This window comes from Lycorma delicatula, chromosome 6 (assembly GCF_047948215.1).
Source record: "Lycorma delicatula isolate Av1 chromosome 6, ASM4794821v1, whole genome shotgun sequence".
In the NCBI taxonomy this organism is placed as follows: domain Eukaryota; kingdom Metazoa; phylum Arthropoda; class Insecta; order Hemiptera; family Fulgoridae; genus Lycorma; species Lycorma delicatula.
This window is the reverse complement of record NC_134460.1, coordinates 27,527,993-27,545,025: the sequence shown is the minus strand read 5'-3', so window position 1 is coordinate 27,545,025 and position 17,033 is coordinate 27,527,993. Positions and strand designations below refer to the sequence as shown.

The following is a 17,033-nucleotide window of genomic DNA, read 5'->3' as shown; positions in this document are numbered from 1 at the left end:
TACCTTATTTAAAAGTGCCCTTGAATTAGCATCCTTAAAAATTACATATAGGTCATGTTTTTGGAATGACTGTTGTAGCTTTATTACTGAAATAGATATCACTATTGTGGATCAATGCTACTTGTTAAAGAGACGGTTTTATTTTCTTTTATAGTGCAAGTTTCAACCTGTTCGGTTGACATAGTAAAGATACTATTGTTTTGAGGTTCATTTTTTGTTTGTAAATTTGGAAAAAAGCAAGATTAAATAATGGAAAATAATAGTGGGTTTTTTAATTTGAAGTTATCATAATCATAAATTAGTGCTAGAAAATCAGATTATAAATGGTCAATTTTATGTGGAAGATGATATGATTGATCTCTTGAATTTATCATATTAGGTTTAAGTTTGCAGATACTGGGAAAAGAAAGGCAGAATCTGCCTTTCTTTTTATATCCTAAAATAAAAATGAAAGGAAAAGATTCAAGGCTGTCTTAGTGGTCCAAAAGACTACAACAGATGAACTGAAGGCAATATTATATAAAGCATTTTTTCAGGATTTTTGTTGTAAGAGCAATATAAACAATTTAAAAAATAGGTAGTGCATATATGAAGGTAATAATAAATAATTTTTTTTATTTGTTGCATATGTTTTTCAATGGCTTTAGTCCAAGAATTTGTTTGTTCTTTGATGTACAGCAATACCAACACCTGTTCCTGCCTCAAAAGCACTTTTCTTTTTCCTTAAGGAAATCCAGTTCTTCTTGTGATTGTACTTGGATGTTATCTGTGTAAATGTTTTTGCTAGTTTTATTTTGTGGAATGAGGCAAAGTCATGGGGGGCTAGGTTAGGAGAGTGGGTATTTAATGAGTACCATGTTGCATTCATTCAAAAGTTGTATTGTTTTTGGCATACTTTCTTTGTTTAATAGGCAGTTTTAGTTTTTCCCTAATTCTTGTTTTCTATCGGATGTCTTCTCTTGAGTGCCTCAAAAGATCGCAATAAAACTAGATTCACTGCGTTACATTAAAGAACAAGCTCTCTGTAAATGATGCTTTTGATTTAAAAATACAAGTGTACTGTGGACAAGTGTCTTTTGGTAATGGTGATTATAGATTTTCCTCTGCAATTGTATTGATTTGCCACCAGATTGTAGCAAAACCCAACTTTAATCTTCTGTGGTGATCCTAGAGGTGAGATTTAAATCTTTAGCCATATTTTGAAGCTTCACTAACAAGCCACTGCTTTTATCAGGTAACAAGAGCTGAGGTTCAAACTTTGCAGAAATGTGGTGCATGTTCATGTTTTCAGTTAAGATTTCTTGGCAGGCCTTATAACTTATTCCAGTCTTTTCACACAATTCATGGACTGTTTGGTATTGTTTGATTGTTGTTGGCGGTGAAACCCTGAATCTTTTCTATATTGTCTGGTGTTTTGTTGGTGGTTGACCACCTTGAACAACTGCCTTTAGCTGATACTCAACCAGCTTTAAAGTAAGCATGCCACTTAAAAAAAATACTACATTATGTAATAAATGTTGTTTAAAAACATCTTGAAACAATTTGAAAGTGTCAGTATCTGCTTTACTGAGTTTTACGCAAAACTTCATGTAAGCATCTTATTTGAATTTATCAGCTGCAAATTGTATATGGGATTATAAAGTTGTATGTTTGGTGCTTGGCAGATTAATTAAGAGTAATGGAATTAAATGTCTGGCACCAATTTCATTGTAAATATACTTACTGGCAGCATAATCCAGAAACTTTCTGATATCATTTTGTTAGTGGTGATAAAGAAAAGAATTTTAAAGAAAGCTGTGTAGAAAAAAACAAATGATGAAGAAGGTGAGGTGGCAAACTAGACAATTTCTGTGCTTAACTTGAAAAAGCTAGTACAACCTTACTGTACTGTAGTAAGGTTATTGTTGCCTTACAGGTTTCACTTTTCTGTGGAACTATTGGAGAGATTATTTGTATTGCTCTGGAAATTTAGAATAACGTTTATAGAAAAAAGTGTCATCACAAAAAATGGATAGAAAAAGATTTTCTTTTCCATTAGTAGAAAGAGATTATTTCTATTATTAATTACAGTATCATAGCATGTTACAAAAATATGTAAAGCATTTTAAAACAGGTATTTGCTATTAAAATGTTGAAGTAATATTTTATACTGAAGATACATACTATTTATTACTATATATTATTTTGCATAATTTAATAATGTGACAGTATTTGTTTGTAGGTGATTTAACTGACGCAAAACATGCTAATAATATTGGATCAAAACAGTTTGAAGATGAGTGGAAACATTATAAAAATACCCTTGATAAATTCAAAATTTCTGAAAAAACTACATGGTTAGATGTCAGAGGGAATCATGGTATGTAAAAAAATTCAAGGTGCGGTTCAAATGCAAGGGCCGATTGGTAACAAAATGAGAACAGTTGACAAAATAAAAACTTTATTAATGCTTTCAAATACTTACACATACACTTTATTTTTCTACATAATCACCATTTTGTTACTAACACTTTTGATATCATGAAACAAGCGTCTTCAAACTCCTACATAAAATTCTGTTGCCTGGGATTGTAGTCACTTTTGCAGCAAGATCTTCAACTCTTCACTTTTCTATTATCATTGAGATGCAAGCCAGTGTTTGGTATAGGAAGAAGTGGTAGTCACTGGATGTGAGATCAGGACTAAGGAGATAATCAGAAACCTCCCATCCGAATTTATGAATTGTTTCTGTTGTGCATACTGCCATCTGTCGACATGCATTATCGCGAAGAAGAACAATTCCTGAACTCAGATTCCCTATTGCCGGTTGTGAATGGCAAAATGCAATTTAGAAAGTGTCTTACAATAGACTCGTGATGTAATGTATGTTCCATGAAGTCAATCAAAAGCATACCCTTTTGGTCTCAGAACACAGTTGCCATGATTTTCATATGAGACTGGACTTGTTTGAATTCTTTCAATTTAGATGAACTGGAATGAGGCCACTGCATGGATTATTGTTTCGTCTCAGCATTGGCATGCGAAATCCACATTTCATTACCAATGACTGCATGGGGAAAAAATTTGTCTTCTGATTAAAGTAGCTGAGAATAGCATGTGCAGATGTCATTCTGTGATCTTTGTGAGCACTTTTCAAAATTGTTGGCACCCATTTTGGTACAGTATGATAGCCTAGAGTGTCAGTCACAATTCTCAACATTGTTGCCTTTGAAACTCCTGGAAATTCTAGAGAAAGATTGCTAATTGTAAAGTGACAATTTTCTTCCACTTTTGCATTCACATGTTCAATGATATCCTCAGTTCAGTTACTAGGCCTGCCACTTCTCTGTTTGTCATGAATATTTGAACGGCCTTCCTTAAACTGACTACATCATTGCCTCGCTTATCCTTTACTCATCATGGTAGGTCCATATGTTTCACACAATTGACGGTTGAATTTCAGCAGCATTAAGTCCTCTTACATTTAGAAATCTTATCACTGATCGTATTTCACAGCTGGTGGGATTTGTTTTTACAGCACATTTTAAAAAACTGTCTCACAAAGGCAAACAATATTGAACTGAATGCAGTGTGACTGTTACATGCCCAGCAGATCACTTAAAGCTACTACACATGCACAAACCAATCAGTGTTGCCAATCACAATTTATAACTCATCGGCTGTTACTTTTGAACCATGTCTTTTATATGTTTATAGGATTAAATTATTATTACATTTTGTTTTATTATAATCTTACCTTAGCTTTAAATGTATTATTATTTAGTATAAGTAATTACAGATAAACCTAAATTTAATTTTTTGATTTATTCAGGGTGAGCAGCTTATAAACAAACTACTACAGACTACAGTTGCGACATGTAACATTTTACTAGTAAAATAAAAAAAATGAAAATGTAAATTAAATTCTGTTTCTACACTAATAAAAGTTTACATTTTAAAATATTTTTATACAAAAGATGTTGGTGAGCAGCCTGCGCAGTAATGTACTTTTGTGGTAAAGTGATCCTATTGAGACATCATCTGATCAAAATGTTGTCAGTGCCATTGATTTCTTGTTCAATATTTACCTTTAGTTCACCTGTAGTGTGGGAATTTGATTCATAAACTTTATCCTTCAAGTAGCCCCAAAGAGAAAAATTGCAACCAGACAAATATGGGAAATCCTTTGCTGACAGTTCGTTCTTCTGTAAAATGTATATGAAGACATGCTATTAACTCATTTGATGAGTGACACATTGCTCTATCCTGTTGAAAGAAGCTATGTTCTTTTTCACGATCTATTAGCTGAGAGTAGAATTCTTCAAAAATTGTAAGGTACAATTCTGTATTGACAGTCCAGTCATAAAATATTGGCCTCACTATATGATTACCTGTAACAGCACACTACACCCTGATTTTTTCATCATACTCAAACATATTATGAGCATTTTTAGTCACCCCGAAACAGGTTTGCAAACTAAGATGCCCAGATAAATGAAATTGTGCCTCATCTGATATGAAATATAACATTGGTTCTATCTGTCCAACAACCATTTTTTAGAAGCCAATTGTATTAATTAAGATGTCATGGTATGTCCTGTTTTAGTTGTTATACAGTCGATACAAGATATGGTTCCAGATTTAAATCATGAAGAATGTTACGGCAAGATGTTTATTTTACACCTCTTGTAATAATTTGTGTATAAATTTTTTTAGACTGGCAGAAATTCTTCTTTGAATATCGGCTGTAGCCTGAAGTCCTAATGGAAGGTTTACCTATTATATTTTACATATGAAAATGACTCTGTTGTACACTATCTCTTAACCAAATTATGTATGGTATTTTTTATTGGGATCCTGGCATTCAGTGATTTTTTAAAGAATATTTAATGTGTTTCTTCAGAAGATCCAGAATGTACATAAGCTTCAAGTACAGCAGACCTTCTCCAATCAAATAAGGCAGGCATTTAAAAAAAAAACATTATTGTTTAGAATGAAACTATACTGCACTGAAACACAGACAATTTACAACTGATAACAATAGACAAAAGTAGTATCGTATACAACCAATAGTGTTGCTCCTAGTAGTGGCGCCAAATATTAATGTTATAAGTAACATTCAAGTAACTGCGGTTGAAGCTGATTCAGTTCTATTTTAAGTTACTCATTTGGTAGACTGCAATTTGTAAAATTTAGGAAAGTGGATTGATATTTTTTATTGATTGTACTTAAGTTTGGTTCAAATTCCAAGAAGTATTATATATATATATATAATCGGGTAATATAATCTGAAAGTTATCACCCATTGATTGAAATCAATGTCTAAATTGAACTAACATTTGTGATTAAACAGTTTACCCTCTTCACCAAAAGACATATGAATGTAGCTGGTGACTAACTTGCAAAGTGTAAAGTCACATTCTCATGAGGTGTACATTTATATGGTGCACTATAATTGCTATTTGAAATGCATTTTCCTAATTTATCCAGAAATTCCAGAAATATTGTATAATTAAATATTATACAATATTTAATGTATATTTTTCGTAAAGATAATAAAAATGGTTTTTTAAGAAGTATTTTATTCAATTGCACTGTGTTATAATATTGACTGTTTATTACATTGATAAGAAATAAATTTTTTTTATCCTTATACTATGCTTATTTACAACTTGGTAAATAAGTCTTTATTTTCATAATTTAAAGTTGTAAAACCAAAAACTTTTTCTTTTTTTGTATGGATAAGCAGTATTCTTATAATAGTAGTATCATAAATCCACGTAATCTTATAATGATAGTAATTAAACATTACGCTATTTTTTTCATATAAAGTATGATCAAAATTTATTTTTAAAAGCCAACTGAAAATTTTCTTTTAATTCTTCCTTCACTTTTGTGTATGCTATACCTTTCACACCATCCCAGAAAAAAAATTTATAACAATGTTCGGTAACCTAGCTGACATTGTTGTGGAGTTGTGAATCTGTCAGTGTTGTGCGTTATACAGAATGTTTCACAAAGAAACTGAGAAAATTTCAGACACATTCTGCTGATGAAAATAATGAAAAAGGTTTCACATAAACATAGGTCTGGAAACGCTTTGTTTCTGTGTTACAGGTAGCGAACGATTTTGCCCGAATATTAGTTCTTCTAATAAAATGAAGCCCTACTATAATCTTTGGGATCCAAATTAAGGAGTGAACTTGAAGGTTTCTTATATAATTTGAGCTGGGAAATAGGATAAAATAGGTCCATGAACTGTAACTTCAGTAGTTTTTTAAATATCCGACATAAAACAAATTGGTATCAAAAAATACGCTTTTTTTTTAGGTTTGTAGTACATAGCTTTGTTAAGTGACTAATAAATGTGGAAGATTTATTTGCAAAACTTGTACAAAATTTAATTCTGTGAAAATTAATGTAAATGTAGCCAATTAAAAATTTAACCAATTGAAAATTAACCAAACCAATTAAAAACGTTTAAAAATCTGTTTTTTATTGAAGAAAAACAGATAAAAAATAGACTGAAAATCGTATTATTCTTTCTGTACGTAATAAACTGTCTTTGTAAAGAATTCTTTATAAACATCTTTGGTGTATCGAAATCTACGAACGAAAGGGTCATTTTCAAGATGTTCCTTTTCTGTTGAACACCAAGTAAATCATTGTGTTAAAGATGAACATCATGTGATTCAGCATAGTCCAGACACTAGTTCAAGGAAAATTTCATCTCACAATGGTTTGTCAAAAAACAAAGTCTGGCGGATGCTATGGAAAGAAAATCTTTATCCTTTCTGCCTGCAGAAGGTTCAAAATTTGCAGCCAATAGATAGCAGTTATGTCATTAGCTTCTATATAATAATGATTAGGTAAATCCAATTTTATTTACTGATGAAGCCACTTTTATGAGAAACGAAGTCTTCAGTTCTAAAAATAGTCATTTATGGAGTGAAGACAATCCACCTGGTACTGTGGAAACTAGTTTTCTACATTGATTTCACATTAATGTTTGGTGTGACATTATTTATGACAAATTCTGGGACCATTTGTTTTCAATGGAAACCTTACAGGAGATGCATACATTCATTTTTTGAAAAATAAATTGCTCTTTTGGAGAATGTTACTTTTCAAATCAGATTGAAGTGATTTTTCACCACAATGGAGCAATGCCACATTTTTCTTTAATAGCTAAAAATCGCTTGAAAGCTAATTTCTTAAACTGTATTGGACATGGTGAACCAATCAATTGGCCGCCATGATTACCTGACTTAACGCCACTAGATTACTTCATTTGGGACCATTTGAAAATGTTACTATACTAACAAAAAGTTAATACTGAAGAAGAGTTACTCATTAAAATAGGAAATGCTATTGAATTTATACGAAATGATCCTGAGATGATACGGAAAGCCACTGGAAATATTTTACATTGGGCAGAGTGCTGTGTATATTGTGAAGGAGGGAATTTCGAACTGTTACTGTAACAGGTTTATTATTCTGTTAACATTTATCATTTTATTTTTTTGTTTTGCTATTTAAGATTAATATTTATTAGGTACAGAAAGAATAGTGCGATTTTCTATCTATTTTTCATTTGTTTTGCTTCAATAAAAAACAGATTTTTGCTCCACAAGTTTTGTTACTAAATCTTCTGCATTTATTAGTCATTTAACAAAGCTATTGTACTACAAATTTTTAAAAAAACTTATTTTTCTATACCAATTTTTTTATTTGTCAGTTAACTCATCAGTAGAACATGTCCTGAAAGAAAAGGACATGTTTTTCCATTTTTTCATGGGATGCCCTGAATATTATTACAGAGGATCCTGTAAATAAATATTTTTATTATAATGAAAATTCATTCGTAGTCATGAAAAGTGCAGGTAAACAAGCTAGTGAATCTTGCTGGAAAATTTTTGAAGATAAAAATATGAAGTAAGAAAGAGTTTCTCACTTACAATTAAGAGTAGTATTAGAGTAATACTACTCTTAATTGTAGCTTTAAAGTACTACCCAAGACTGACATACTCAAATAATGATTTCTTAGTAACCCTGTTTATTTAGTTATGATGTAGAAATGTTTGACCAGGTAACTCCTTTGTGGACTGATATTACACTCTATTAAAATACATTGAAAAAGATAACCATTTCTTTTACTGAAAGAATGTTATATGAAGAAATTACATTGATCTATTTTTATAGGCAATCTGTTCCTTTATATTTTAGTGTAAAAATGTCATTAAAATTAGTCTAAACTAAAATTGGTTTATGCTACTGTTATCTGCAAGGGCTACGTACTTATGCTGTTTTATCTACAGTTATTTCAGCAATTGTTGCAGCGACAAATTAATCAAAACATTTTTGCATATGTTATTAAATATATAAATATTACTTAATTTTTTTTTTTTTTTTTTCAAGTCAGATTTAAAAACCATGTTTCACTGCATGTAGTTGATGATTTAAAATTTCTCTATGATTAATACCTGTGTTTCCATTTTTGTAGAAAGTATTATAAACAATTATTTGCGTATTTTAAAATATTTTCCCAAAATTTTATGCATATGAGAAACTTGTCAGTTGAGATTACTACTATATTTTTTGGCTACATTTTATTATTTTTTTTTGTTGATCTTATATCATTTTGCTACCATTTTTGCTTCCAATTTTGGGTAACTTTACCAGTTTAATTTTAGAATTTTAGCCTTAGAAAGTTAAATAGAATCGAAATAATTATATTTAATTTAGGTGTACATAAGAAACTGCAGAAAAGGGCCTCATATGTGTGTTATTGCAGCTATAGTTAATGTTTAGTTTATGTATAGTTAATGCTTGTAAAATGTTTAAGGGCTGGGTTTTCTTGTAGTTGTTTACCTTAAAGTGTATTCTAACTTTCTTTTAAAATTATCTTTCAGTTCGATAGATTTTTATCATTTTTTAGAATTTATTGAAATCAGTGTTATAATTTATTTTTTAAATTTAATTTTTGATTAGAATGTATATTAATTGTGATTAATTAAGGGTAATTAAATGGATATTTTTTATGTAGACAGGTATAGATTAAAGGTCAGTAGTTTACTGAAAAAGGAGCTGAAGTTTTTGTTCTTTAATTTCAGTTAAAATTAAATTTTAAAAAGTAAGAGTTGGGATGTTGACACAGTCTAAAAAAAAACATATTGTAGTTAATTAATAGTAAGTTTTTAAATCAAATCTTCAGGAGTAAATAAAATTTTTATTATGAAAGAAGACAGAAGAATCTATAAAATTTATTGCTGAATGATTCCTTAAAACAGAAAAAAAATAATGCAACTACTAAAAGAAAAAAATTATTTCTACATTTTGATCATTAAAAGCAAAATTATACAATACCTAAATCACTCTTTATGTTCCAAGAGTAATATTACATTTTCTTTGAACAGTACTGTTCAGCTGTATCTTGTATGAGTAAATAAATAGGTGATAAATGGTTGAAATGGCTGTTATACAAAGTCTTTGGTGGAGACTTTCAGTGCTACCAGTATATTTCTAAAATATCCCTGATGCCTTGATTTGAGCTTCTGAAACCCCAACATTCTTTAATTATGATCCTGAATTAAAATTCAACTGATCTGGCCAGGACTTGATACAATCTTCAACCATGGAAAAGTTAAATGCTAACCTGAGCTATACACTAAAATAAGATACTATAAGCAGTTATTAGAATTCAAAATGCTACAAAGAATAATTGAATAATAAGGTACTAGAAATATGCTGTCAGATGTTATTTATGATAAATTCCATTTTGCAAGTAATAAAGTCAGTTTTTGATGTGGAATTATCAAAAGATGATTAACGGAATTATGTTTAAGTAGAAAAAATATATTGTTATTCAAAAATCAAATTTCTTACATGTATTTTTATTTTGTCCATCTACCACTAGAGCCAAATACATTAATCATAATGAATGATCAACAAAATTTTATAAAAAAAAAAAAATTATTAAATATATATCAGAAATGGTAAATTTGTAAAGTTTCAAGTTGTTAAATGCTAATGATATTTGTTTTTTATTGATATGTAAAAATGGTAGATTCAGTGTTTGAAGGGAGATTACAAACATCAAAATGTCTCATTTAATTTAATTTGAAAGGTTGTAATTTCAAATTAAATGGATACTGAGCAATCTACTTGTCAAATATGTAGTAGCATTATGTATATGGATATATCATATATTCAGCATGGTAACATAAAAATAAAAATCACAAATCAGAAAAGATTTTAATAGTTTGTAATTTTTTTTTTGTTGATTGATGATATTGCCACATAAGCTTGAAGCTGGATATATAAATGGAATTCTATAGCACATGAAAATTGTCATGCCTGACAGGATTTGAACCCGGGACCTCCGGATAAAAGGCAAAGATGCTACCACTCTGCCACAGAGATCGACAGATTTGACAAGAGAATAATCTGTATTGTTGTTCCGTTTTTGTATACTTTTAAAGTTAATCAGAATCAATCTACAATGAATTTTTTTTTTAAATTTATTTGTCCATTGATCAAAACTTCACACATTACAAAAGATTATATAAGACACATTAGAGTAGATGGTAGGTAGTTTGGGCAATTTAAGTGGTCAACAACTCTTGACAGAATATGTATCCTACAGCAGCAGATGAAACATTCATTTCTCCAGATGGTACAATCACAGTTAAATTATTCAAATGTGTTAATAATTTTTTTTTGCTTATTTTTAATTATTTAAATAGATTAAATGACAAGAAAAAAAAATTAACTGTGCAGATTAATTAATTTAAGTTAATAAAATATTATTTTTATATTTTAAGCTATGACTGAAAATACAAAACTAGTTTATTATCAATTAATATAAATGTGTCATTTAAACTTGTAAAACATAGGTAAAAATAAAAATAGTCTTTTCATGTACATTTTAAATAGTTAATTTTGTAAAAATAATATAGAAAATGTGATGAAAAGCTATAGTATAAGCTATAGTATAGCTTTTCATCACATTTTCTATATTATTTTTACAAAATTAACTATTTAAAATGTACATGAAAAGACTATTTTTATTTTTACCTATGTTTTACAAGTCACATTGATCACACACAATGATCACACTGATCATTACCATACCAAATTCTCATCATGCTTTTATATTTATTACTTTTTTCATTATGCAAGCCCATGAAAAATACTAATTTACCAACTATGAAGTAAGTAATATTAATGTTTTTTTTTGAAAATGTATGTAATTAACTATACTTAAAAGATTTTCATTTTATTTTTATTAATTAATTTTTATATGCAAAGTATATTAGTATTTTAAAAATCTTTCTTAAAAAATATGTTGTTTATTCTAGCTGTTTTGAATTATTACATTTTTTTTAATTTCAGATAATTTTAATGTACCTGGACCAATTTCTAAAGAAAATTATTTCAGAAGTTATTCTGTTCAAGGCATAAAAAATCCTAAATCATATATACACCAAATTACAGATAAAAATGGTAATTTATATTCATTTATTGCTTTGGATGCATGCCTTGATCCTGGACCTCGTCGACCATTTAATTTTATGGGAATTCTAACAGAAACTGAAATATCAAATGTGAGAAAGTTAGCTGAAATTGCTAGTCCAAGTAATAGTACAATTTGGTTTGGACATTATCCAACTTCTTGTATTTTATCTCCTAACAGGAATGGTGGGGTGAGTTGATTTTAATGTATAATTGTGAAATGTGTATGTATATATTTACAATTTTTTTACTTATGTATTTATCAATGTGCAAACTTTGCTGAACATATCAGTCATTATTCCTAAAGAATAACTTTCACCTCCATAAAACCAGGCAGAAGAACTATTTTTTTTTAATTTGAACGCAATATTTTGACTTACAAGAAAGCTGTTTGTAATAAATCATTGACCTATTTAAAATTCCTCCCACCAATTTATTTGAAATTAAATTAAAAAATTATCTTTTACTCTATAAAAATATATTGTAAAATAATTTTTATTAATCTCTTCTGAATGATGATTTATTTTATAATACTTCTATATATTTAATGTTTTCACACATTTACTTTAATATTACTTTGTGCATTTTTATCTTAAATTATTTATATGAACATAAACTGTTCATTTTTTATTTTATAAATAGATGTGGTTTTATGTTCTGCTCTGATCAAGGTTTAATCATAGATTCCTTAAGTCATCCAGGTAAATGCTGAAGTATTTCTTTTTTTTATCTGTGCAGTAGCACACCTTCTTATTCCTTATAAGATCTAGTAATTTTTAATTGTGTACTTATTACAAAATAGAATAAAAGAATTTAATAATTATTTATATTTCTATGTTTAAATACAATATTATGTTTTCTGTCCATTGTCTTAAGTTGTTAAGCTATTTTAAATTTACTGGCAAATGATTTCTTGTTTCTTAAGGTTTAGATTCAGGAAGAGCAGTGCCAAAAACATGAAAATTCTTGATTATAATGTTGTTGTTCAGTCAGGTTAATTAGCCATCACTTTAAATTCATAAACCTCCATAATAGAAAATTTTGAAAAGAACTTGGACTGAACAAGTGCATCTTCATGTAGTTGTCATATTGAATATTTTAACTGGCTTTGTTGGATATAGCGTGAATGATGATTAATTGTTCTTGTATTTGTACTGTATCTTACCCTAATTTTTCACAAAAGTACTTTTGTGGGATCCTGCATTCTCAGTCATGATTGAAATAATTCTGTTAGTGCATAATAAAAATAAAAATATTAAAATTGTGTATTAATTTACATGAGGGCTGCTATCTGATGCATTTTTTACTAGACCGTCTGCCTCAAATTTCAATTTGGTTTATCAGATTGAAATTTTGTTTGTATTTTTATATATGTCATATTCTTCTATTATATTTAATTTTATGTTATCTTTATTAATTTCTAATATTTCTAAATTTGTGTTAATATCGGAAATATAAGGTGATCCAAGACAAATTGACCCAAAAGCAAACAAAGAACACATGAACTTAAGGCAATATTATACAAGTAAATGTAAGAAAATCCTGCTTACATGGGTTCTTCCATCTTTACAGGTCTCTATAGGTACTATTGGAAATGTTGACCACCATGGTCCAGGCACAGTTTGGTTTGATGAATCGCATTCAGTGTGATTTGTAACTCATCATTCCATTTGATGTTGGAGGTGGCATTGCGTATATTTTGATGCAGTGCATCAAGAGTTCATGGATAGTTCTGGTAAACCATGATCAGGCTACCATGGAGACTATAAATCCTTTGCGACAGTCCTATCAGGTGTGAAAACTGAGTGTACTGCTTCCAAGAAAGTGTGTGCTGTCATACCAACCGACTAGAAATACATGAAACATGTTTGTCTGGTGTCAGTTGCTCTATGAAGGGCTGGAAGATGTTGGCAATGTAATATGCTGAGTTCACTGTGTCTCTGAAGAAAATGGAATCCAATGATCCTCATCCTCAATATAGAGCACCACAATCCAATCTTTACATCATGCAGTGATAGCTTGAATATTTGTTGCGGGTTTTCAACTGACCAACGTCGTGAATTTTGCTAATTAACGTAGTCACTGAGGTGGAACAGGGCCTCATCCGTCAAGTAGTGGTTTGGTTCGAGTAAATCACTTTTGATTTCCTGCAGTAGCCATCTGCAGTACTGTATACATTTATCATGTTATCTATGCTTTAACTCTTGTAAAGCCGTGATTTTGTATAGCTTCAGGTTCAGGTCCTTTTGGATGTGCTGGCATGTTCGCTGGTGAATCTTCCTTCTGTGCCTTGGTCCTTTTCACAGTTGGGTAGTGGTGGTTCTTATTAAGCACAGATTCAGTTCGCTCAAATTTTTTATGAGCTCGTGTATGGGTGATTTGGCAGATGGATCACTGTTGAACACTGCATGGAATTTTTCTTGCACTCCTTTGATTGATTTTCCCTGTGTGTAATATTCTCCATGATGAATATTCTAGTATCCTTCATCAGTTTTGTAGTTGTGTATGTGTGCATGCGCGCATGCTCACATGTGCCTGTGCATGCACACATACTCATGTGCACCCCCTCCACACATACATGCACATGCGCGCGTGTGCATACACACACATATTGGTGGTTGGCTGTATTTCAACTGCATTTCCTTCACAGCTACAGGTCATTTTCTCCTCTTGCTATTCAAGATTAATGTGCATCACAGCTTGCTGCATGGCATTCAAAATGTTATTGGTTGTTGCTATGTCAAATACACTAACGCTTTTCAGTTTCTCCTCTCCCATGTCCATTTCGGTTTATCTTCAGTCACTCAGTGGAATGTTTGTTGTTTATTGGATAGTTTACCATATTAGATAAACCTGATTTATTATTTTTGTAATTTCTATAATGTTCAAGAAATCTAATTTTAAAGGATCTATTTGTTTTTGCTGTATAATTTCTTCAAATTTATTATAAATTTATTGAAACAAATGTATTGTTTCATTAAGTTATTGTATTGTTTAACTTTCATGATAACCGATGTATTTATTTTATCTGATTTTATTATTAAAAGATGTATTTTAATATGCAATAATCTACTTATTAGTCGGTCATAATTATTTCAATTATGACTGAGGATGCAGGATCCTGCAAAAGTACTTTGAAGTAAAATTAAGATATGTATTATCTCAGTATTCTGTTCAGGTGGTTTGTTTAATAGAATTCAAATATATATATTAAACAAAATAAAACACTGCATTAATAACTTATGTAATAAAAACACAATGTAACATTTATAAATAAAAATCAAGAATGAAGATGTAAGAATTAAGACATTTTTCACTCTGTAAGTTCTGTTCAGTTCTTGAATTTGTATTTCATTTATTAACATTAATATTTGTATTTTTGTTGAATTTACAAGCAGTTCATTAAATTGAACTACGTACATATATAATAATTAATGCTGTTTTATTGTCAAATGAGACATTATTTCAATATTTAAACACCTTCAGTTTGATCATTTTTTTTTCAATTTTATTATTTATACGAAGGAAAAAAGAATGAATGAAACTGAAGAGAGTCTAAAAACTAAAAGAATTTTTCTTACAGTTGATGAATTATGCTATTAGGTGATTCATTTATGTATGTTGATAATAATCCATAGATTTGAGTGGATATTGTCGTTAGATAATTTAAAAAAAAAGTTTTAGTTTAATAATTGCAGGTTTGTATAATATATTATAAAGTATAAATAATTCTTAATTTCATATCAGTTTATTTCTCATGTATTTTTGAAACATCATACCAAACGCTTTCTTTAATGTTTATAATTACCTTTGCAGTAAGATCATAAGAGAGTTATTGATGATTTTATTGTTTTCTTTTATCACATTATAGCCAAAGTTGTGCAACTATAAACATTGTTATAGAAAAGGCATGGTTACTGATTTTATGTAATATAATGAAGGGAGAAGCAGAGTTTTGTGTCTGAATGGACAATATTGTACAAAAAATAATTGTTAACATAGAAAATATGTTTTTTATTTTCATTTTTAGAAGAATTATCTGTATTGCTATGATAATTATAAATTATAAGTTGATCTATAGGAAACTTTTTTTATAATATGAGATATTTATGTCCATTGGGAGAAAGTTAGAATGTAAAGAATGAAATCATTCTTTTTTTTTTTAAATCTGAAGTTGTTAATGTTATTTAGTTTTCCAAATCAAGAAGCATAATGTGTTGGTTTGTTTGCTGTATGTGCTCACATTTTTATTTTGAATGAAGCGCAAACTTTAATGAGTTGAATTAATGAACTGTGAACTATGTGCCTCTATCACTTTGTTAGCTGGGTTTGAACAGAATGATTCAAATCAATCAAATGAATAATATAATAAAAATAATAGAATTGAATTTATGTTAAATAAAATAAAGTAATATTAAATAAATTAAACAAAATTCTGTTTAATGATAATGGGATTCCTGTGAGGATTGCATGTGAGGCTAGAGTGTAAAATGTTATTACATCGTTTATGTTTCATTACACATGATTTTGTTAAATGTTTTTGCCAATTGTAACTAAATAATGTTCATGAATTTAGTGTATTAACACCAACAAAAACTTTTACAATGAAAAGCTTAAAAATGCTTAAAATTTTTAGCCGTTTATTGAGTGGTGATTTTAACACAGCTGTAACCCCAATATTTTCCTTTTTAATCCCCAAAACACAAGTATAATTTTAGATAAATGTTTATAAATAAAAATTAAATAATAAAAACATTCAAAAATGAATGTGCTTCATTCAAAATAAAAATGTGAGCACGTACAGCATATATGAATGACGATTGGCAAAAATATTTAACAAATTCATGTGTAATGATACGTAAACCGTGTAACATTTTCACGGTAGACCCATCTTATTTCTAGTAAAGAAATAAAGACGGTTTGTCATAATCAACAGGTTGCATTTGTTGGTTTTTTATTTAATTTGACCAACACATCACCTCTTTACACATTATGGGAAAATTCCATGCAAGGTTTTTTTCTGTGTTGGGAGACTTCCATATATATTAATTTAGATTAAGGTGTCCAAGCAAAAATTATTTTTATAAATAATTTAAAATAAATTAGTAATAAACTGACTGGTTGTAAATAAGTTTGTGAACAAGTTAATTCAGATAAATGTTTGACACATTTATGATTGGAAATTGTTACTGAAGTTACTTCTTTTTTACGAGGCATATTTATAAAGGACTGTTTGGTCATTAAAAAAAATTAACTTGTGAGAAAAGGTTTTTATATACAGTTTTTGTTTACTACATATCTACTTCACTTTTCCACATAACTGGTATTCAGTTCTAAGCGCTTTTTGTAACGCTGTACAGTTTCTTAACCCCTCTGCATAGAAGTTTGCCACTTTGGAATTGAATCAGTGGTAGTCTTGAATTTCTTGTTGTTTTCAAACTGTAGTCCACCAAGCCACTTTTTCAAATGCAAGAAGAGGAAATAGTCGCTAAGTGCACGGTCGGAACTATATGGAGGGTAGTCAGAAAGTTCCCAACGAA

At 29.3% G+C, this 17,033-nt stretch overlaps 1 protein-coding gene across 2 annotated transcripts in view; it reads left to right on the top strand.

Moving 5' to 3' along the window:
- The window catches only part of LOC142326776 (transmembrane protein 62-like), a 91,951-nt gene that overhangs the window by 6,805 nt on the left and 68,113 nt on the right, over positions 1–17,033 (top strand). For both annotated transcript variants that reach the window (XM_075369476.1, XM_075369475.1), the window contains 2 exons: positions 2,222–2,359; positions 11,374–11,684. In XM_075369476.1, coding sequence (XP_075225591.1) covers positions 2,222–2,359; positions 11,374–11,684 — 449 coding nt within the window. The remainder of the gene's footprint in view (positions 1–2,221; positions 2,360–11,373; positions 11,685–17,033) is intronic.